This window comes from Lissotriton helveticus, chromosome 3_1, assembly GCF_964261635.1.
Source record: "Lissotriton helveticus chromosome 3_1, aLisHel1.1, whole genome shotgun sequence".
In the NCBI taxonomy this organism is placed as follows: domain Eukaryota; kingdom Metazoa; phylum Chordata; class Amphibia; order Caudata; family Salamandridae; genus Lissotriton; species Lissotriton helveticus.
Window position 1 is genome coordinate 1,245,106,648 of NC_136061.1, and position 23,836 is coordinate 1,245,130,483.

A 23,836-nucleotide genomic window follows, 5' to 3' on the forward strand; every position below is an offset into this window, starting at 1 on the left:
CCTGCTGCTCAGCCCTCACTCAACTGACATTCACAGCAAAGCTACATTCTAATCATCCAACATTCCACATGACATGCATACCAGCTGAGCAGCAGGGAAACATAAGTTACAACAGAGCTTCCACTGCCTCACGCTGGAAGCACTCGCAAAAATATTATTTTTAAAATCACGTCAGGGAGCAGCTCCTTTTCATCTTAGACATTGTGGTCTGCAGGTAAGAGCTTGTATGTTCACACTCAATTCTGGATAGCTCATATCAGAGGGCAAGGGCTTTACACACTGATGTGCTGAGTTCTCTTTACATTAATTTGCGAACCAAAGCTTCTTTAATCTTATTTAGAACTAGTCGTTCAACTTTCCATTTTAACTACTCTCCCTTGAAGATGAGGCGACATCCAGCAAAACACCTTTAGAGATGGCTTTGGTTCCATTGATGTTATTGGAGTTTTCTTCCACTTTAAATTGCAATTAATGTAACTTTTTTGTCTTCTTTTGGGTTGGTGCATTTGTGTAGTGTTCAAAGAAGATCACACGAAAGAAGTCCACGATTAGTCACACAACACAAATCAATGAGTCAAACAAATGTGTGTTTTATGTCAAAAACAGTTTAATTAAACATTAGAGCAGTTTTGCTGACACACAAGAGATTGTTTGTGATCTATCGTTGGGGAACCCAACGTCTATTTGTTTTACCCTAAAATCATAGGTTTGGGTTAACCACTGTACAAAATAAAGCAGAAGATGGCAAATGTTTGCTGTACTGAAATTGGCACATTAAGAAGTGGGGTGAGTGAATAAATAAGGCAATATGACCATGCAGGAAGATTTTACTTTACGACAAGGCAGGAATAATCAAGTTTCAATCACCAATCTCCAAGCCCCACTAGAACAAAAGGAAAATCATGTTCACCGGCTTTAATGTAGCTACCTACATTATCTACTTAACACAAACCCACACCTGTCCGGTAAGGCACTGTAGAAAAGTAGCTGCCATGAACCACCAATTACGGCCGCCAAAATTCTAATAGTGGCATTCAACAAACGCCATTGCTGCCTCTTGCATACTATCTACAGCTGCCACCCGTCTAGATTCCTCTGGCACCATTTTAAATGAATGAGCTAGCATCCTACCAGCAGCTGCTGTCTACACAAATTAGTGATTAAGACAGCTACCCACATTAAAGTGGTAGTTGCTAATAACTCTCATGACAGCTTCCAACATGCTACTCACAGTGGCAACATTAGGCAGACAGTCACCAGTATTCTAGTTGCAGTTGGCAACATCCCATTAGTAGTTCCCAACATTCTGTTGGTAGTAGTCAATTTCCTACTTGCGGTTGTTAACATTCTATTAAAAGTTTGACAAAAAGAGGGAAATGAGAAAATACGGCTGAACAGGGAACAGTGTTCACAGACTATCTTAGTTCTTCTGAATTTCTCTGAATAATGCTGCCCTAGCTCTGTTTAATCTATTGTCAGGCAATGAGTGACACCAAGTTTCACAGAAAACAGATATAGTCATTTGTGTCTGAGAAATATACAAACCGGTGGCAACTTCACAAACACTTCTAATCACATTTTTCCCTATCATGTACGTTGTGTAGATATTATAAAATAGATAAACATAAGGACAGGGAGCAGCATCCAGTGTGTTAGGAGGGAAATTGTTGCCTGATGTTGCAATGGTGGCGTGAAGGTGTTGATTGGCCAGTAGAGCAATATGTGTATAGTCATTCTGCCTCCTCTGGGGTGAAGTAGGTAGATGATCAATTGAAACTAGCAAAATAACTGAAGCTAAACAAAATCATTTTGGAAACAGTAGCAAAACACAATCTGGTACATGCTAAACTAAGAGTGCATTTTCCCCAGCCTTTCCTCAGCAAAGGATCATAGATAAATGATCCTGAATTTACACCATGTTTAACTACAAATATCACAAATTTTGTTCGGGTGCGGCCTTTGGCACTAGCTTTCAGCACAGGGTTGCATGTGAGGTGCACATGACCTGTGCGGTTGCCCTTTGCTGAACCCCGGTCTGTTGTACCATCATGAGATATCCTCGGCCGATTGCAGAACATCATTCCCTGCACCAATCCTTATTAGTGCAAAGTATTTGGCAAGCAAGACTTCTCAGTTCCTTACAAAGAGCCTGTGCAAAGGGTTGACCTTACCTGACAAAAGGCTAACAACACACCTCGGCTACACACTACAATCAGTAAATGCATCTAAGAATTTTACCAAGCACCTCACTAGGACATGCAAATGCTCAGCCTCCATATATACCATCATTTAGTGGTTTCTTTTTCTTTCACCAGTCACTTCTGGTGAATGCTGTCGTGAAGCCCTCTGCAAACCACATCACTGCCCGGCTCATAGCAGCTCACAGTGGTGACGAGGCTTACGCCAAAATAAGTCCATCAGGACAATAAAGGTCCTTGCAGAGTTGGTTGATGGCTAACTCAGTCAATCTTTCACCAAGGCAGTCTGAAACTCACAATTCTCATTACCCCCCTTATGCTCAGTGGAAATTTTACAACCTTTGAGGAGATCTTTCAGGAATTTCAGGTCTGTCTTGGTAGTGGTAACCAGCCACAGTGACAGGCACTTGTTTATTTTGTAACCACAACCACCATTGGTTTCAGAGACAAGCTGTTTCTACCTCACCTGCAAAAGAGGCTGTCCTTTCAGCTGTTTTATGTCACATAATGCATACATGTGCCTGTCAATCACAACCAATTCACCTGCTCTCAAGCCCCCATTTAACCAAGAACACATGCATGCAGTGCAACTAAGCGAAACAAGAACTCCTGTTGTTTTTGTGTGGCAAGGATGAAATGGATATCCAGCAATCAATCCCGGTTCCTAACCTCACTCTGGTGAAGCTGTGGACTACAGTCAGCATACTGCCCATGATTGCATATCAAATAATACTGTTGAAGGTATTGGAATGAAAGAAAATAGATCACAGCGGAGAATAAATTGCAATGGAGTACATACCCAAAATATACATTTGGTCGCAAAGCAAAGGGCTGCTCTGACAAGTCAGAGTGTGGGCCACTTTTTGGGCTTAGTGGGTCTGTTTTGTTGTCTGGTGGGCTGGTTTGTGCCTGGTATTACCAAAAACACAAATGCACGTATTAGCCCACATCTTTGCTAAACACATATACATCTTGTCTTTACAAGTTCAAAACTGCCCTGGTTTGCAAATGTGGGCTGCTTTTTTAGCTACCTGATTCGCTACCAGATTCAGAAGTGGGGGGCACTTTTATTTTGGTGTCTGGGCCTATTTTCTGCCCCAGTCCGACGCTGAGCACTGGTCAAAATGAAGTACAGGTCGAAATCCATGATAAGTCAAAACGGATCACAGGCTGAAATGGAGCATGTGCTATTTTGGAGCACAATTCCAAAAGGAGCATATGTTGCTCTGTAAAAGTCAGGAGTAAAATACATGTCAAAAGGTCGAGCAGGTTTAAATAGAGGGCAAATTTAAAGTCTGAGCCAGGGGACAGGTTGAAGAAGCAGATTGGTCAAAACTGAGGAAAGGTCAAAATGGATGACAGGCCAGCATGGATGAAAGGTCAATATGAGTGGCAGGCCAACGCAGATCACAATCAAAAGGAGGACAGGTCAAAGCAGTGTACAGGTTAAAATGATTAACAATTCCTAATGGCTTTCGTTAAACAGTTGCAGAAACTAAGCAGTTAAAAACAACAGGTCAAATTTCACAGCAGGTCTCACTCAGTTTTCAAAGCGAGAAAGAGATAAGTTTTTAATTAAATATGGATATCTGCTGATGTCTACTGTGTTCTGTAAGTTAAGCTGGCACAGTGTCACTGAAATGTATACTTCCAGAGCTGAAAAAGATCCTCGTCTAACTCTTGTTTGGAAGAAAGTAGTGTGGCGTTCTTGAGGTGTAGACTACCCCATCTTTTGAAATTTAACTAATTCTGAAATTAGCAGAATGGCCTAAAACTACTCAAACCAGTTCTCAAAATAGGAAGAATAGCTGAAGGGGTTCATTCTTTTTGAACTGCCACCATGACATGGACTTTAGTGCTCACTGGAACCAAATTATGACTGTTTGATGTACACAGCAAGGCTGGCGTGAGTCCCTGTGCTTTAGGGTACTGGGCACGATTGCTACACGACTGCATCATATTGTGACATTTGCCAGCCGATCTTGGTCCCAATGCAGAGTAACCTCTGTCAGCTCAGACACCCCATTATGTCAAATCTCTCAAACTCTCCGGTGTAAGACCTCGCAATTGTGTATCACATGACCGGGTCTGAGTGGTTGAAGCCACTTGCAGGGAGCGGCCATCATCCTTCACGGTTTTCACTAATGCTGACGTAAAGGGTCATGCGTCAAAATGACATATTACTTCCGGGCTGATTTACCTCAGGACACTCTGAGGCCGTTTTTCTTGCAATCCCATTCCAAAACCCTCGGATGTGGTGGATGAAATGAGGAGCAGAGGCCATTCTGGGAAACGTAAATATGACAGACTGCACTTTAGAGAAATGAAACTCATGCCAACAGGGCAAAATATAGTCATATTAACTTACATCATCATACCTCTTGTGTGTCTCTGTGAAAAATAAGGCAGTGATACGCAACATGGTTGTGGTACGAATCCCAGAAGGTGCACACATGAATCGAAAAACTGCACCTCACTCCTACGCCCATTCCTACCTCCACAATTGGAATATTGTTTGTTGATGTTTTGTAATTCAAATCGCACAAAAAGTGTTTCTAGTTATTTCCTTCCAAACCAGTCAGAGGCAATACTGGCGAGAGAAACAGACAGGTTTACAAACTCAAATACAAAATGTTATTCAGATATAGTCCATTGGCGATCTCTTCGGCTGGGCTCTTCGGCATTCTTTATGCCGATAGGGCTTGGGTAATTAAAAAATACTTCTAAAATGTCAGAACAGCGTTAGTCGCTGCTGCGCGCACAATGGCCACAGTGTGGCAGTGTTGTACTTTCTTTCAAAAACGATTCAGGCCACAGCGTTGACTTGGTCCTCTGTTCTCCGATGCGAAAAATCACACCAGTTTCCACTCAAAGCGCGCTGAATAAATAATAAAATTTAAAAAAAGTATAACAAGAAAATGTGACGTGGTCCTTCACTGCGCCTCGGCTGCTCAGGGCTCCTTGCAGAGTAGTTTCTGTGGGTTGTGTGGTTCTTCCTTTTAGTGACTCTTTGTTAGCAGTTCGCGCGCTGCAGCCGGAACAAGCCTTCGGCCCTCTGTTCGGGCAGCTCCAGCAGGACGGCTATATTTAGGCGAGAAGGACTTTCTTTATCCGGATCTTTAAAAAAATCAGGAAAGCAAAAGAAACAGTATTAATTCTCACAACATTGAAAACATGACAACTAGGCTAGAAAGTGATGGCCTACATTTACTTTGTTTTACAGTTTAGATGAGAAGGCGGTATTTTATTTTAGAAATTTGTATAGGAATAAACTCGTACGTCATACTTCTATCCCACTGTCAAATTGTAGGAACCCTGCCACCTAGTGGTGGACCGGGAGAGCTTAATGCTGAGATTTGAATTGTTTTCTTGTGGCATTTGTATAGCGTTTTCTCAGTCCCGATGAAGCCCTAATATACTTTTGGACGGTATCATGGTACAGCAGCGGTTAATATGTAAAAAATTAAATAAATAAGTGCCGGGGCTCTCGTCAGGAGGCAGCTTGCATCAGCCCCCTTGCATCTCTTATTAGCGCCTTCTAAACAGAACCAACTACTAACCATGAAAGTGGGGAGATGATGTGGCATAATGGCCAGAGCTGTCGACCTTGGAGCTCGGGAACCCGGTTTCAGTCTCGGCGGTGGCTCAACATCCTGTGATTCTGGGCAAATCACTTAAATTCCCCTGCCTACCGTAAAAGAATGTGTCCTTAACTGGTGCTCATGAAAAGTGCCGGTGTTGATGATTAAGTGCCGGTGTCCAGGCCCAGACTGGCCGTAGCGGGCACCGCGCAATCCCCCGGTGCACCGCACAGGTGGGGGCCGGTTTTGGGCCCCTGGGGGCAGCTTTTGTTACAGGGCCGTATCTGCAGCATAGCTGCAAAATCGGCCCTGTGACAAAATCAGCTGAAAACCGGCCCTGGCAAAGTGTTCGGCGGCACTCCTAACCCCCCTAAAACCCGGGGGTTGGGGGGGTGTTCGGCCGAGCACTTTGCCAAGGCCGGTTTTAGTTCCCAGTCCGGCCCTGGCGGTGTCGGCTCAAATTCAGCACTGTGGTTGAGCAAGACGCTACTCCATTTGTTGTACATGATTGGTACAGTGTTATTTTTAGTATTAAAACTTTTTATTGAGAGAATGACACATATATAAACAAAACATGTCCATATGGCCCCAAACCTGTGTTACATTGCAAAGTAATAAGCTCAGGTAGTAAGACGAACAAAGCCATGTCACCCTACAGAGCCAGTAGCGGACGTATTGTGGATGCGAACAATCATTAACAAGAACAGAAAAAAAACTGCAAAAACCATAATCCCCCCTCACCCACCCCACCCCCCTCAACCCACCCGCCACCCCAGTTCCAGGTCCACTACTCCCCTCTATCAAGGGTTCCATCCCACTAACTCGTCCCCGTCTGATCCACATCTGACAGGCGCAGCAAGCGCAGATAGCGAGGACAAGTAATCTCACGAAACTCTGAGGCTAGCAAAGACAAGAAGGGCTGCCACAGCTCAGAGTATTTAGCGCCCTCCGCTGCCAATGTTAAGGAACAGTGGGGCATATTACCAACAACTAGCGATAATTATCGCTAGGTTGGCTTAGCGGCAATAATTTTATCGCCGTGTAGCGACGATTTTTATCGCTTAGGAGCCTTGATATTATCAAGGTTTATCTCCTAAGCGATAAAAATCGGCCGAAATGCATGCATATCGCTGAAAAGTCAGCGATATACATGCATTACCGAGCAAATGCTCTTAGCCATGTTATCCACCTCCCATTGGATAACATGGCTAAGAACTGCTCAGGGCAGGTGTTAGCTTTTGGAGATATTCAAAAGTTGGTAATAGGAGATAGTGATGTTAGCGACTGTTTCCAGTCGCTAACATCTTGGGATGCCCACTTTGCATGTCATTAGTGATAAATTTCTCTGACATGCAAAGCGGGGCCCAAGATGGTCGCGATCTCCTACTAGCTGTCGCTAACTGGTGTTAGCGACAGCTAGGTAATAGGGAGATCATTTTATCTCTGCTTTTTTGACTTTTAAAGCCAAAAAAGCGGAGATAATATTCCCCAGTGTTATTTTTAGAGTGGTATAATTGCATAGCTACCAAGGTTTCAGATTGCCATGTGTGACATTTCATAATTTCAGCGTAATTATGAGTGACATTTCAACAACTATGAGTGACACTTTCTTGCAAGCAATATCAAACAATGGAGAAGAGGGATACATATACATATTAGAAATTACACCCATTTAAAGAAGAGGGATACATATAAATATTAGAAATTACACCCATTTAAGCAACTAAAAACTCAAAGATCTTAAAACTGCTGCAAAGCACCAGAAATGGAAGAGCACTAACCGGAGACAGACTGCGTGACTGCAGTTCTCAGTGTAGCTGCCATGTTTTAAGGCACATTTTCGCGAGTAAAAGAAAGTAGTAAAGTCCATGAAAAGAGAGAAATATCAGAAATTATCACTTTGACCAGTGAGAAGCTCCAAAACGGCCTTTAAACTGCTGCAAACCACCTGATAAGGAAGCTTAATTTACACTAAACTACTTGATACTCAGTGCACTTGCTGGAGAAATCTCTGTTCAGTCTAACCTCACGTCTGACTCATCATATATCATGGAGAGTTAATATGCCTATTGCCAAGAGCAGCTTGTAACACAAAGGTCACTGATTTGTACTTTATGTAGACAGCTCAGCTGGTTACTGCTTATGCTTGAGAGATCCTTTTGTTACCCACAGGGCACAAGTTATACTTCTTAAATTATAGTTCAGTGAGTTACGAACTGGCACCAACAAGCTGGATGTAGACTGCAGTGCCTAAGTTTGGAACCTTATTATTTTCTCTTCAGTTTTTACATGCCCTGTTATGATTTTTTTGGGGTAGTAAGACTTGTTAGTACTGTATAAATACTTATTTGTGAATTATTTATTAAGGAAGATTAAATGTGTGACCTTTTTACAATGCATGCATATCTCTTATGATTAACAAATTATGGAAATTCGTAGACTTGCCTCCTAATTATAGTTTAAGCACTTGTGTAGTGAAAAGTTGAATTCATCCGACAGCATTAAGGTTTTAAACTGCAGCTAGCCCCCAGGCAGGATGCCACTCGAACAAAAGCAATGTTGTTGGTCTGATGTAGATGTACTGATGGGGCCACCCGGCCCGTCCACACACGCACGCACGCACACACACCCCGAGGACGGGCTCGTCTGAGGGTATAAATAAACGGGCGCGAGACCGCTCGTGGTCTTCGGCCCAGTGAAGTAGTTAGTGTGCGTGTGTCCTAATTGCAAGTGTATTTAGGCCCCACTTCGAGGCATAGGTCAACACTGCCCCGTGACTTCCGTCACCACATTGGCGACGAGGTGGGTCTCCCCACGCCTCGCCCCTGCGGACACACGTCGGCGCGTTGTGTCTCATGTCCGCGATGCTCACGCTTTGCTCGTTTGAGCTGGTGCGGCCGTTGCGGGTGCCCTCCCCGCGGCTGGAGTCGTGCCCATCCGGCACCGAGGCCTGTTTCATCGGCTGGCTGTGAACGGCCACCCTGGGCCCCGTGTTTCCTGCCTGTTCAGCACGCCTGGCTCGGCGCTCAGGTGAGGCCCCCCCCCAGGGGTTGCAGCGTTTGCTCGCGGCCGCCTCCCGACTTTGCGCGGCAGCATGCGTGCCTGTCGGAGCCCTCCCCCGCTCTCCTGCGGCCCGCTACTTCGCTCTGAGCCCACGTGCGCGCCTCCTGCGATCCCGCTCGAGGGGACTGGATCGGCCCCCGCGGGACTGGCGCTGGAGGTGGTTGTGCCTCTCTGGCCCCCCCCCCCACTTTGTGAGCAGCGGCACCAGCAACCGAACGCCTGCCCTCTGCACTGACTGGCCTGCATGGCTGCGGCTCATTGCGTCCCGCTCCCCACCCACTGGCTGTGGATGCTGAGGCAGCCTGGGGACAACGCCGTAGGAAGGGAGGACGAAGCACGCACCAGCGAGGCCACGCCCACGCGCCATGCTCTAGGCGTCCAGCTACGCTGCTAGACCCAGGACATCCCCTGCCTAAACACCACGCCCGGAGCTGCAAGGTGTGCCCAGCTGCACCCGCTGGGTCTAGTCTGCTGCCCACTGACGCCGCATAGCAGCCTACCCTGCGCTAGCCTAGGCAGCGAGAGGAGTGACACTGCAACTGCGCCCAAGCACTGGGAAGTCCCGCTGGGCCACGTGGCCGGATAGCCCACAAGATGTCCGCTCCTGCTGCCACTGGGGGCGCTGCAGCATCCACGGCGCCAGCCCATCAGCAAGCTGCACCTCCAAATCTTGCACCTCAGCAAGCCACAGTCCACGTTCCTGTCCACGCTGCGCCTAACGTGCCCGCGCCCCCCGGCCACGGGATCGCTGCCCCGCTTCCACCGTTTAGCGAGCTCTCGGACCCCTCCACTGCGGCGGCAAGATGGCGATCCTGGATTGGTCGGCTTGACCAATATTTTGTTGGAGTCAGAGAAACTGATGGGAAAGTAAAACGGTCATTGCTCATGTGCTATGGCGGAGCCGAACTCTATGACCTCTTTGAAACGCTACCGGACAGAGGTAATGATGATGACTACACCGGAGCGGTCACTGCGCTGAATCGCCATTTTGATCTGCAAATCAACCCCGACTACGAATGGTTCAAGCTGCGCCAGGCCCGCCAAGGTGAGACTGAGACCGCTGACGCCTACTATGCCCGGCTGAGGAAACTTGCGACGGCCTGTGAACTGCCTGATCAAAGAATAGAAATTCGTGCACAGCTCATTCAAGGCTGCAGATCCGTTCAACTCAGACGCCTCATACTCAGACAACCCCGCATTTCGCTCGATGAGATCCTCGTCCTCGCTAGGTCTCACGAACTGTCCAATGCCCGCGCGGACGAGATGAAAGCCGCCCTGAACCGTCCTGGAGCGGTGGCCTGCGCGCCTGTGATCAAGGAAGAGCGACTTGACGTGATCTGCAGACGACCACAACCGACGAGAGGGGGCGCGAAGATCGCACAGAACTCTGCATGTGGCAACTGCGGGATGGACCACCCGGCCGGAGGCAAATGTTATGCAAAAGGCAAGACATGCTCGAACTGTGGAAAGCTCAACCACTTTGCGAAAGTCTGCCGTAGTAGCGGAAGTCGCCGTCCATCTCCTGGTGTGAGAGGACCCTCGCAGGGGGTGCGCCAGCTGACACTCGAAGACCCGGGTCCCTGCAGTGATGCGTCGCGGTCAGCGTTCAACCTGAAAGACAATGACGATGACGTATTCTTTGTGTCGTTTTGTCGGCAGAGAAGGCTCAAGGAGGCGACCCCGACCCATGTGCGACATCTCCATCGCGGGCTCGCAGGTGCAAGCCCTGATAGACACAGGCGCTTCGGTAAATGTCATGGACAGCATCCAGTATGATAAACTGTCTCCACGTCCGCCACTTTGGCCGTCCAAGGCCAAGATCTACACCTAAGACAGCGATGACCCGCTCCCGCTTCGAGGCGTGATGGAGGTAGTGGTGGCCAGCAACGGTCAGGAGGTGAAGACAAAATTTCATGTCACGGGTGGAAAATGAGGAACTCTGCTCAGCTGCCACACAGCGGAGGATCTTCAGTTAGTCTTCTTCGCAAATTAAGTGCACGAGCTCCACGCAGTGGAGATGCTGAAGGACTTTCCAGCACTGTTCAAAGGCCTTGGCCGCCTAAAAGGAAAAACCTTCAAGTTGCATGTGGATCACACAGTAAGGCCAACAGCATTGAGACACAGGAGGGTGCCGTTCCATCTGCGGCCGCAGGTTGAGGAGGAACTTCAGAAATTGGAAGAACTAGGGGTCATCGAAAAGGTGTCAGGCCCGACCCCATGGGTGTCGCCCCTTGTGATTTCCCCGAAACCGAAGCAGCCCGGCGCCATCCGCTTGTGTGTGGACATGCGCCTCCCAAACAAAGCAGTGAAGAGAGAAAGACAACTCACGCCCACGATGGATGACATCGTCGCGGATATGAACAGAGCTCGGTGGTTCACCAAACTGGATCTCAATGCGGGATACTACCAATTGGAATTACACCCGGACAGCCGCAACATAACCACATTCTCAACGCACGTCGGCCTACGATGTTACAAAAGACTATGTTTTGGCGTCTCCTCGGCCGCCGAGGTGTTTCAGAACGCTATTAGAGAGACACTCTCTGGATTGTCCGAAGTTATCAATCTAAGTGATGACATTCTAGTTTTTTCAAAGACACTTGAAGAGCACCACGTCCACCTGAGAGCCACTCTTCAGCGCCTGGCGGATCACGGCCTCACCCTCCACAAAGCCAAGTGCTCCTTCTACCAAGAGTCGGTGGACTTCTTTGGTTACATCTTCTCTAGGGAAGGCCTCCGCGTTGACCCGAAAAAGGCAGAAGCGATCCGCTCAGCGCCGAGACCAACGTCTGCGACAGAGGTGAGAAGCTTCTTGGGGATGGCCACATACTGTGGTCGCTTCATCCCCAACCTGGCGTCCCTCTCTGAACCTCTGCGGCTCCTGACCAAGGTGGGGCAATCATGGTCGTGGACAGCGAAGGAAGACGATGCGTTCGCAGCGTTCAAGGATGCACTCATAGACGACAAGGCCATGGCCTACTTTCGCCCCAACAGGCGCACGCAGGTCGTCGTGGATGCAAGCCCAGTAGGGCTCAGGGCTGTTCTCATGCAAGAAACGGAAGCCCGGGAATGGGTGCCCACTGCTTACGCCAGCCGGGCGTTGACTGCCACGGAGATGCGCTACGCGCAAATTGAGCGAGAAGCCATAGCGATTAAGTGGGCATGCCAACACTTTCACTTATACCTATACGGCCACGAGTTTCAAGTGGTTACGGACCACAAACCACTGGTACCTCTATTTGCGGGCACGGCCAGGCTCGCTCCCCCGCGGATAGAGAGGTGGGCCGTCCAGCTGCAGACGTAATGCTTTGACGTTGTGTTCCAGCCAGGATCTGACAACCCAGTGGATTTTCTGTCGCGTCACCCCTACGCCACCTCCCCCACTCTACTGCAGGACGAGACCGAGGAAGTCAAAGAGTTTGTCCGGATGGTATCACAGGAGGCATGCCCTGTTGCCCTCACGTAAGAAGGCATCGGGAGGGCCACCGGAGACGACGAGTGCCTTAGCAGAGTGAAAGCCACATTGATAGACCGGAGCTGGAAACGTTTCCTGGATGGAGTCAGCGCTCTCACGGCAGCGGAACAGACATTCAGACAGCAGATCTGGAGGGCCCAGAGTGAACTCAGCGAAGGCCCTCACGGAGTGATACTGCGAGGCACGGCCATCGTGATCCCCACCAGCCTGCAGAAGGAGGTAGTACGGCTGGCGCATCGAGGACATCAGGGAGCGTCGAAAACCAAGGCACGGCTATGCAGCAAAGTGTGGTTTCCAGGAATGGATGGAGCGGTGGAAGAAGAGGTGCGTGACTGTCACTCATGCACCATCACGAGCCAGGACCCAGCGCCACTCCCGGTAATCACGGAGGACCCTTGCACAGAACCGTGGTCAAAGCTGAGCATTGATTTCGGGTCATTCCCCGACGGGGGGAACACGCTCGTACTCATAGATTCCCACTCACTTTTTCCAATAGTGGAGGTGGTACTCTCCACCGCTTTCACACATGTCAAGCTGGTCCTAGATTGGACCTTTGCGATGATGGGTCTACCCGAGGAAATACGATTGGACAATGGACCGCCGTTTCAGGGCAAGGATTTTCAGACGTACCTGGCAGCAAGAGGTATCCGCCACCGGAAAATCACTCCACAATGGCCGCAGGCAAACGGAGAGGTCGAGAGGTTCATGCGCACGCTGAATCGAGCTCTTCAGATTGGGGTCGAGAAGGGAGAGGAAGCGGAAGAGTGCTTATCTCAATTCCTGAGCGCCTACCGACAAACACCTCATTGTACCACCAGGTGCGCCCCGGCACATCTACTGTTTCGGAAAATCCCCAGGGACTGCGTGCCGGCAGGCCCCACGTGGAACCCACCCCAGTTGGATCAGAACACGACCCAGAACAGACGACAACTCACCAATGCCAGACCCAACTCACCAACGCCAGACCCATGTCCCTTGTAGTCGGGACAGAGTGATTCTCAAGGACCGGTACCCAAACTGGAAGTATCGCACCCCATATGAACCGGAGGTATGGGAGATTGTCAATGTCAAAGGAACCATGGTATCAGTAGCCAGAGGCACGTGAGCAGTCACCCGGAACGCGTCATGGTTCAAACGAGTCCCGAGAGAGTGGGAAAACGCCGGACAGTCACCTGAAAATACCGAAGATGAGAATGATGGCCCCGCATGTGCCGGAACGTCAGCGTGCCAACGCGGAGAGGCGGCACCTCCACCGGGAGTCGAACATGAATCTGCCGTCAGCCAAGAAGGCATCCCAGGGAGCCCCAGAGACACTGCAGAACACTCTGAGACATCGGAAGTCAGCAGAAATCCCCAGAGTCAGAAATATTGTCTCAGACCCAATCCGACTCCCAGCCAAAGACTAAAGGACTACACACACGCCCACACACACAAACTGGGGCCCAGGGTCAAACTTTAAAAAAAAATTTACTTGAAGTCTGGCTGGCTGGAGGACAAGCACTGTGTCACGCTGGTAGTGTGAGTCTCTCCGACGGGCGAGGAAAACATGATCTTGCCTGGGGCCAGAGTATGACCTTTTATGCATTATTAAGCAGCACAGAGGTCCTGTGTTGATCACACAAGGCACCACTGGTGGAGGTGGGCGCTGTAAGGAAAGCCAAAGCTGACTCCTGTCACTTCTGTGGCCAATCAGACACCAGCATGGTCTTAGAATGGGTGGCGCCTGACTGGACAACAACAGGCAAGGTGCGGCCTACATGTTCACATAAAGGCAGTCACTGTTGGGTGTTTACACCATGCTCTGAGAGAAACCACATGCAATTTGGCCCACAGCGCCTAAGGACAGTTGGAGCTTGCTGGTTTAATGGGTTGCGTTCTAATAAAGTGTTCTCTACTCAATTCACTGTGTGTTGGAGTGGAATTTATGAGGAAGACAACACCAAATGTTGGCAATGAGCTAAAAGAACACTGAATATGCAGTGTTGGCTGGCTGAGGGGGTAAAGTATATGGCGAAAACTAATCAAATTGGCAAAGGAAAAGAAGGTGTACTCGCGGAGGAGTCAGTCAACACCGTACTCACTGACTCACTCGACAGTCACAGCTGCCGCTGCAGACAGCACACCACTTGCATTGATTGGGCAAAGCAGCGTCAGGCTGAGGCACACACTTAAAGGTCACAGCAAGCAGCCTCAGTAAGCCAGGGCAGAACTTTAGCTAGCCAACACCGGCAGGCAGCTGATTGACCACATACTAAGCACATTTGTAGATTAACACTCGGAGGCATTGTCTGAGACTCACCTACTTGCCAGGCGAGCCATGGCAATTCGGCATATGGGCCAGCCGCCTCCCCAGAGTCCTGGCCTCAACTACTCCTTCGGCAAACCCTTCGCCCGGGCATTCGGGCTCACTTAGGCTCCGCAGCATCTGAGCTGAAGTGTGTGCTCTAGGCTCCAGCGGCCACCACGGTCTGTGGGGCTGGGTCTGGTGGTCGCGAGGGGATCATCATTGATTTTAATTTACCATTGTGCTGTGGTGTAAGCAACACTGCCATTGCTGCAGGCTAGCCAGCCTCCCACAAACGTTATCAAAACTGCAGCCAGCAGCAGGACGTGACATCCCATGCCAACTAAAGTCACTGTGGAACTCTAACCTGAGTCGGCTGATGTCTCAGTAGACATTGGACACTACTTTGTGACGTCAGTTTGAATGTAATGCGGCGCCACAGGAATCCTTCCTATTGATTGATACATAGTAGCCAGTTAGAAGCTAGCTCAGCCAGCCCACAAGCCTATCAGGGGCTAATGCCATGCCGCGCTGCCACTCCAGCTTTAGTTTTAGTAAGCATAGCAGCGCCACAGTTTGACAGCAGAGGCAGGTGCTATGCCTGTTATGCGTGACTTTGCATTTCAGTACAGTGATGCGGACTATTACACTGAAAAGTGTTAGTCTAACGATGGATGCGTGGTACTTGGCAGGGCTGCATGCGAGAACTGTGGTGGTGTTGTGAGTGAAGCTGTCCCAGAGGTGCTGTCCAGATCTCTTTCTTTGCAGAAACAAGTGGCCATATCTCCAAAAAGAAAGCCGACTTCTTGGTAACGATGGAGGAAAGGATCCCCTATTTCTTTACGTTACCCAAGATTTATAAAAATAGACCCCCTCCCACAGGACGACCCATCCTCTCAGGGATCAACTCTCTTTTGAAACCACTTTCGAGGTTCTGTGACTTGTTTCTAAAACCTCTGGTGCAGAACACCTCCACCCACCTAAAAGACACAAAGACTCTATTGAATCTTATAAAACAAATCAATATGGAGGGAAACTCGACATTTCTCGAGAGTCTTGACATTGAGAACCTGTACACGAGCATCCCCCAGGATGACACAATTGAGGTTATCGGTAGGGCTCTAGCAGAGGCGAAATGGGAATATCGGACCCCAAAAGCATTTATTATAGAATGCACTAAACTAGCCCGCAAAGAAAACATTTTTGTATTTGAAGGTGACCTATTCCTACAAATTAACGGGACCTCAATGGGCAGCACCTTTGCCCCCAGCGTGGCAGGACTTTATGTCTACGACTTCGAGAAAAAGTATATCCTCCACGCTGAGAACCCGTATGACAGTCATATGTCCTTCTGGAGAAGGTATATTGACGACGCCCTCCTGATTTGGGAAGGACCCAAAGATGAGCTCCAAGATTTTCTGGAGTGGATCAATGGACTGGACAGTAACCTAAAATTCACTAGCTCCATCGATGAGTATGAGATTGTCTTTTTGGAGATAACCATTACGAAAGAACATGGCAGACTAGAAACCAGAACGTACCACAAACCCACCTCCAAAAACAACGTACTAAAACTCAACAGCTTCCACCCTCGGGTCGTAAGAGAGAATTTGCCTTATGGCCAATTCCTCCAGCTAAGGAGGAATTGTAGTACATTGGAGGATTTTCAAAAATAGGCAATGGATCCTTCGAATAAACTGAAGACTAGAGGATACCCAGATAAAATACTTAAAACATGTAACCAACCACGAGATGTTCTTCTAGAAGACAATCCATGGCCCACTAATGAAAACCCTCTTACCTGTGTGACAACGTTGAGTACTAGCTCCAAACAAGTTACTAAATCTATCAATAAACACTGGGGAACACTACAGACAGGGAACCTGAAGTGGAAAAAACCTTTGTTTTCTTTCAAGAGAGCAAAGAGCTTAAAAGACTCCCTCGTCTCCACCCGCCCTAGAAAGGAGATCAAGGTTCAAACAAGCACAGTTCTCAACTCATGGGGCCTCCCAAATGTGACCGGGCATTTTCCCTGTGGGAATTGTAGTGTGTGTCACCTGACGTCCTCAAATAAAAGTTTGGATTTAGAACTCAATAAGACCTGGGTACTTTGAGCTCACACTAATTGCAACTAAACTAATGTAGTGTACCTGATAACATGCCCCTGTGAGATGAGATACATTGAGATGACCACCAGAAAGGTTAAGCAACGTATCTGCGAGCACCGTAGTAACATTAGGTGTAAGAGAAACACCACTAAAATGACAGAGCATTTCCTATATATAGGACACACTACTAATGACCTCAAATGGACAGTCATTGAACAAATCAGGACTAGTGGGAATGTACAAAAGACACTATTAGAAAAAGAACAAAGATGAATTTATAGACTTTCCACCCATAAACATGGCCTCAATGACAACATGCTGTGGAACACACTGAATCAGAGATGAGTCTTCGTGCAGTTAGGGCTTTTAACTGTCCATGACTTGACCATACCTTCAACATGCCCCATTGGCTATTTCCTGTTGAGTTCATGTGGTTAGCAATAGCACATTAGCCCCTACGATTGGGCAATTGCCCCTCACTAGGCCATGATAACATATGTGTTTGAAACATTCCCTAAAAGAAATCCCTCCTAGATCCTACATATAATAACTTTCCAGGTCACACCTCTAATTTGGAGATTCTCAACAATGAGTTTGCTGGGGTAAATACAGAATCTAATTGAAAGAGGGCTGCACACTCACACTAGATACATCCAGAATACAGGCGGTCCCCTAAACGGCACTATGAGCAATTTTTTGCGTAATTGACTTCCATATGCGCCTGAATCTCACTAAATAAAAATGAACTATAAGGAATAGACAAGACATATGTCTAAGATATTTTAATTTTACGCACTGAAAGCAACTTCCCTTAATTTTGCGGACTATGAGCAATTTTCCGTAATTACCTTCCTTATGCGCAGTATCCCACTAAATAAAAAGAAACGATAAGGGGTAGACAAGGCATGAGCCTAAGGTATTTTTATTCAGCACCCATAGAATGAGTCTCGCACGATAAGGAGCAGAAATGGTTAACCGGTACATGAACCGGCATGACGCACGGCTGTCGCCATCCCCCGATGTGATGGCGTTCACCCGTCGCCACGCCCACGCGTGATGACGGATGCGGAAGCAGCCGGAGAGACCGGCTGCTCAAATAGACCCATGCCGGCTACCTCTTTATCTCCGGGATCCTGAACCAGGACCAAGCAGGTGCCACAAGCTGGTGTTTCACCTTGATGAAGTAAGTGATAGGCATGGGCGATATTTGCGCGTATTAATAACCAGATGGGGTTGTTTCTTAAGGGCTCTAAAATTAAATTGTTTTTGTCTCCACAGAGTGTGAAAATAGGCAACACCCCCCGGCTGGGCCCATGGGGTATCGCAAATTTATGATTCACGTAAGCTTTGACTAATGTTTCTCCGCTACAATTTTTGAAGGATATCACTGTTTTTTTAACCAGAAATACCCCAACAGGCATAAACAAAAATTCCACGGTTGGTGGGAATTGTCAGATGAAGCTTCACCTCAATTATGGACGCGCTATAAAATCTAATGCCGCGTATATTTTTTCTTTCAAACGAGGATGTTTGAGCAATTGGTACTATAACTCCAGTGTATCAAAACCACACACTGATTGCCACGAGTGTGGTTACATAGATGGACTGTGTTTTGCCCACAACACTGGTTAGGTTACACGGGTGTAGGTTATGAATGCAGATCCTGGCGGTTGGATCTTTTCCCTGCACCTGATGAACCTAGCTACGTGTTTACTACTGTAGAATGCATGATTGGCCTGAATGTAGTATGCTTGATATCATGTTGTTTTCTCTTTCAGAACAAAGCATTGATGAACTAACCGAAAGTTTTGCGGTCAATTGAATCACTTCATGAGTGCACCTCAGTGTGTGCACTCATATCTATATCTCACTGGTCCTGAAGAAAGCTATGCTACTACGCCTCCAAAGGCTGAAACATGTAGACCGTGTCACCATTTTTGCAAACAGATGTCTGTGACCAAGCAAGTCACAATTAACATCCACCAATTTTACATTTTACCTTTCCCTATAACCCCACAATTAAAACTATCTTGAGTAGTTACAGAGGCAGTTTTAAAATCACTTGCACTTTTTCACTCACTCCAAAGAAAAAACCCTGCTCTGCTGTAATTCAGGCGTCGCAGCACACCCGGGAGGCACTCAACACCTCGGGTGGGAACCCTATGATGAAGCATGCCACCAACTAGGTTGGTGGGTGAGGGTTCTTTTAAAAAGCATTATTTTCCTTTTCTTGACCACAGTAATCCTTCCTAGGAATTACTCCTTCTTTGTTGTTGTTATTTATCCTTTAGGGGAGCAGGAGTAACATCCAGTAAACCCTTTCTCTCTTTTTGTTGAGCTATACCAGATCTCTTACAGCAAACTTGTGTCTGTGCTTAAGCACTGGCCTAAAATGGAGAGATGTTGGTTAGACAGAGACACGTTTGCATATATCTATCATAGTTACCATACCAAATTTATTATGACGTTTGGGCAAGTTCATATCAACGCAGTGTTGGGTCCATCCAGAATCGGCGATGGCGCATCTCAGAAAGTCAGCAGTACCATCTGTATATGGGAGTAAGGAGCCTCATCAGAAGTGGAAATGACACGCCCAAAGGAATGTCACAGATACCACAGCACTTGGTTCTGTGAATCCAGCGGAAACCAGAGTTGGTATAACCCAAGGATAACCATGGACACACCAGTTGTGGGTCTACGGGTTCCGCCATGAGAAGAGAGGTGAAAATGCCTGAGGGGCACATCTTGGGAGTCTACAAAGGGTGCAGATAAATAGCATCCCTGTAGAAGGAAGTTGTAGTTATATTTATGTGGATGAGAGGTAGAGCAGGAGGGCCTAAAGAAAATGGTATAGGGTTGGAAAGGACAGAGGTTCTGGCCCTTTCCAACTCCTACCAGACCCAGACAGGGAAAACGAAACAGGAGGATGCCTTTAACCTCTTTGTCTTTTATCTTGATACACAGGCTGGATCCACTGAAAAGGAGAGGTTAAAAATGGTCAGGGGACCAGGATGAGGAGTGGCGCCATCAGGAGGTAAAATAAATGCATCTGGGCAGATATCAGCAAAGCTGAAAACAGAGCCAAGAGGAATCTATAAACAGATCACTGCTACCACAACTCTGTCACATTGTTGTGCTGCATTGCTATCCACCTCTTAGTTGTGTTAAGACTTGAATACATTCATTTTGGGCACAGAAACCGACAGGTCCTGATTAGAGCTTGGTGGACAGGGTTATACTCCGTCACAAACTTGAAATACAGCGAACAGGATATTCGTCACACTTGTGACGGAGTAACCTGGCTGCCAAACTCTAAATCAGGCCAAGAGTATCTAACGGCAGACCTTTCAAGAGCATCCATGTAATAGTTACATTGAGCAGAAGAGGGAACAGAAGGGAACGTTGGATGGAGAAATTAGCTGATGTGAGAACAGAGGCCAACAGAATTGAAGATGTTATTATATGTTATGTATATTTGTAAAGCGGATCGCGCGCCCAGGATGGTGTCCTAGCTTAAGCAGGAGCTGTAAGGGCCAAGTCAAGGTAGAGGCTAGATAAAGATGCCATGTCTTAAGTTACTTGTGGAATTCAATAACTGTAAAGGCAGCTATAATGCACAGGGACATGTCATTCCAGGGCTTAGGAGTGAGGTAGGGGATGCCACATTCTCCGCAACTGGTTCTGCATATGTGGGGGCTCTGGGGTGAGAAGGATTCTGGTTGAGCGGAGGTGTCTGATAGGTTTGTGGAAGTTTATACAGTTCTTGAGGTATGTGGGGCCAATATTGTGTAAGGGTTTGTATGTGTATGTGAGGAGTTTGAAGAGTGCTTGTTTCTGGACTGAGAGCCAGTGGAGCTCTTTAAGCTCTTTGAGGTGTGGGGATGACACTATGGGGTGTGAGGTGGAGGTTGAGGATGTTGTCTGTAACAATGTTTTAATGTCTTGGGAGAGAGAAGGTGAGGTTAGCCGGAGAGGGAACGCTTTAAATAAGTAATACTACGTGTAGGTATTTTCTGTCTTGAAGTAACGGCTTCCTGGTCAGACAAGACAGTACTATGCCTCTGAAAGTAAAAGGAGGGTGCATGGCATAGCTATTGTGCCCAATTCCTGGCTACCACAACAGAGTAGATACTACTTAGTCTACACCCTACTATTTTTCTCCACCCTACTATTACTACTGTTTGCCCAAAAGTTGTTCTGAGTTAGCCTCATGCTTCAGTTAGACGCCGGTCTCCTGCATTCACACTTCATTCCTGAGTTACTTTCTCATGCAACTACTGGTAATTCTGCCAATAGCAGTCTTATTTCATTCTCCCTTTGCTTAGATAAGAATCTACAGAAATATACTGCCCATGCTAGCTAAATAAACCAACTTCAGTTATTCTTTATGCACTACAGCCATATATTTTCATGAAAGGTATTAATATTTTACAATTTACTCCAGCTAGCATTCATGGGCATGTTCCATGTTTGGGTGTCAGTTGGGTGTCAGGCCTGAAGTGGCTAAAGTGACTTCGCACACATTTCACTGCCGATGGCAGCCCACCTGACTCTTCAGTATCTAGGTCTTTGCTGCCCAGTGTCTAGGTGGAGTGAAAACAGCGTAACTAAATAAAATAAGTAAACAGCGCTTTTAGAGTGCTATTTAGTCTTTGATCCTGCCACCATCATCACAACTCCTGAGACAAAGGGTAGCAAGGGTAGTGCCATGGGTACCAAATGGTGAGCTAGGGCAGTAACTGCTACACCTGGTAATCTCTAATGAAATTTCATGTGTGATGTGGGGACAGCATGGACAATCCTTCTTGCATGCTCTGTGCAATACTGGTTGGTGTTTCAGGCGTTATGCCTACCAAGCATTTCAAAACCAAGAATATTTAATTTAATGTATCAATGAAAACATTTTCAAAATCCTATGTGTTTCAGAGCGTGGGCATGAGGCATCACCTCTCAGACATCAATAGAGTTGTTTATTATATCAACATTGTTTTCCCCAAAAAACATAAAATTATGCGTGGAGGTAAATACCACATATATATTACAATAACTAAAGAAAAGTGTTTAAACTGCACTTTTATTACTTATTTTCCAAAACTTCCTCAAGTGAAGAATGCTCGAATATCTGCTTAAAGGTCTATGTGTTCTTTAACTCCTATTAGGGTGATGCAACCTGTCCAGTGTGTTTGAAATATGTCATATCATTAATTGACACATTAAGTAGAACATAACATTCTAAATCGTGCTAGGGCTACCAGCCCAACTTGTAGTAAATGCAAATATTTGCCATTAATTGTGCAATAATTGAGTGCGAACCCCAAAACCACAAACAATTATATTAAATCCTGTTATGCTGAAAATAAAGTTCCGTATCCAGTGTGGTGTAAAAGCTAATTTTACACAAATAGCCCAGAGACAGAACTGCTGCGTACAACTAACTTGGACATGGTTATGATGCTGCCTCCACCCCACTGTTTGACATGTTACCCACCCCCCCTCAAAAAAAGCTTAAGTCTAATTGAGCCCCTGCTCACAATCATACTTTACATTTTCATTTAAATTTTGGTGAACGATGGCTTTGTTGTGCAGTGGACTCAGCCTCACCATCCAGGACACCTCTGCCACAGTTGGCTTCCCGAGAACAGACCGGCTCCTGCTTTTAGGAGAATCACTGGTGCCACCCAGGAAAGGATGCCTAGATACTACTCCCACAGTTTCCTTTAGAGGAAAAAAATGGGATAGATTGGCTTTGAACTAAGAGTAACAGAGTCACCGTAAAAGAATGCAGCATAAATACGCCATGTGGTGCAATGGGATTGCCACGTAACAAGTAACAAGTGAAATTAATAAAATTACGTGAGACTACGTCTGCGTATTGGAAATGTCACCAAAGGCAATGGGGGGACTAGTCAGTGCTGAATATAGGAGAACCTCATTGAACTGCACCAGCATCCTCACATTTAAGAGCCTGGAGTTACAGGCTTTGACCATGCAGGGCTAACAGGGCCTCTTTAGCTGGTCCCATATGTTATTCTTGAATCTTTTATAGGAAAGGTGGTCTCAGCAATCTTCTCCTCAAGTTTAAATGAAATGGATTGATTCCTTGCTAAGACAGTATTGGTATTATTCCGAATACTTTGTCGGTAGTGCGCAGATTTAGACAGCAAGGTATTTGGATAGTCCTAATTAAACTGTTTTATCATGGAACATTTGTTGTATTAAGCAGAAAATGGGCACATTTTAATAGGCTGATTTATTAGTATTTTTCCCCCACGAGCATAGGGGCCCCATGCAGACCAGAGCTTAACACTAATTATCCGTTACACGTTTTTATTCCTGTGAGTGGTTGGGTAGGCAGGGCCCAGTTTTTGCCCGGGGTCCTATAATGCTGTTAAGGAACCATGGAAAGGTGGACATTTGCGGGAGGAGCCATCAGCAGTTAAGCAAGGGCAATCCTGAGGGTGAAAACAATACACAAACAGGAAGCAAAGGATATACAGCTCGAGCTGCAGCCTCTAAAAATTGCATTCTGGCAGCTTTAGCTACCAAGCACAGTTGTATTTTATTGTATCGCAGCAATTATGTAGCGCTTCATAAACCATTATGGGACGACAAAGCATATTTTTGGAAGAGTAGCATGCTATACCGTGGGAGAGTGTGTGGTTGGTAGAGTGTTGATTTTGTTTGGATCGTTTGTGCAATGCAATTTGTTTTAATCACGTTCAAATTATAAATTGTGTTTTAAATGATCAATTTAAATGAGTTGATTATTTCTATTTGAATTGTATATGTGATGTGAAGGTTTTATGGGTGCATAACTAGAAATACATTTTTACAAGTGCTACAATTAAAATGGGATATTTTCTGAGCTGCCGGCCTGCTCTCTCTGTTAGACTGATGAGATTAAGCCACAGGTCAAATCAAAGACCAGCATCCATGCTGTACCAGCAATGGTGAACGGCTAAACCTACAGCACTCTCCTCTCTCCCACAACTTCTAACCAGCACTGGTTTTAGTATGTTAATTTATAAATGGTACCTGCTGCTGGACACAATCATCTAAGAAGAGTATTGGTAGAAAACAGTCAGGACTTTGATAACTCATGGAAGGATAGAAAATTAGATGTAGAT

At 46.7% G+C, this 23,836-nt stretch overlaps 1 protein-coding gene across 1 annotated transcript in view; it reads right to left on the reverse strand.

Moving 5' to 3' along the window:
* Window positions 1–587: 587 nt before the first annotated feature.
* NKAIN1 (sodium/potassium transporting ATPase interacting 1) overlaps window positions 588–23,836 on the reverse strand; it is a 486,347-nt gene continuing 463,098 nt past the window's right edge. The window contains exon 7 of the mRNA XM_078681897.1: window positions 588–5,315. Coding sequence (XP_078538023.1) covers window positions 5,306–5,315 — 10 coding nt within the window. The 3' untranslated portion in view covers window positions 588–5,305. The remainder of the gene's footprint in view (window positions 5,316–23,836) is intronic.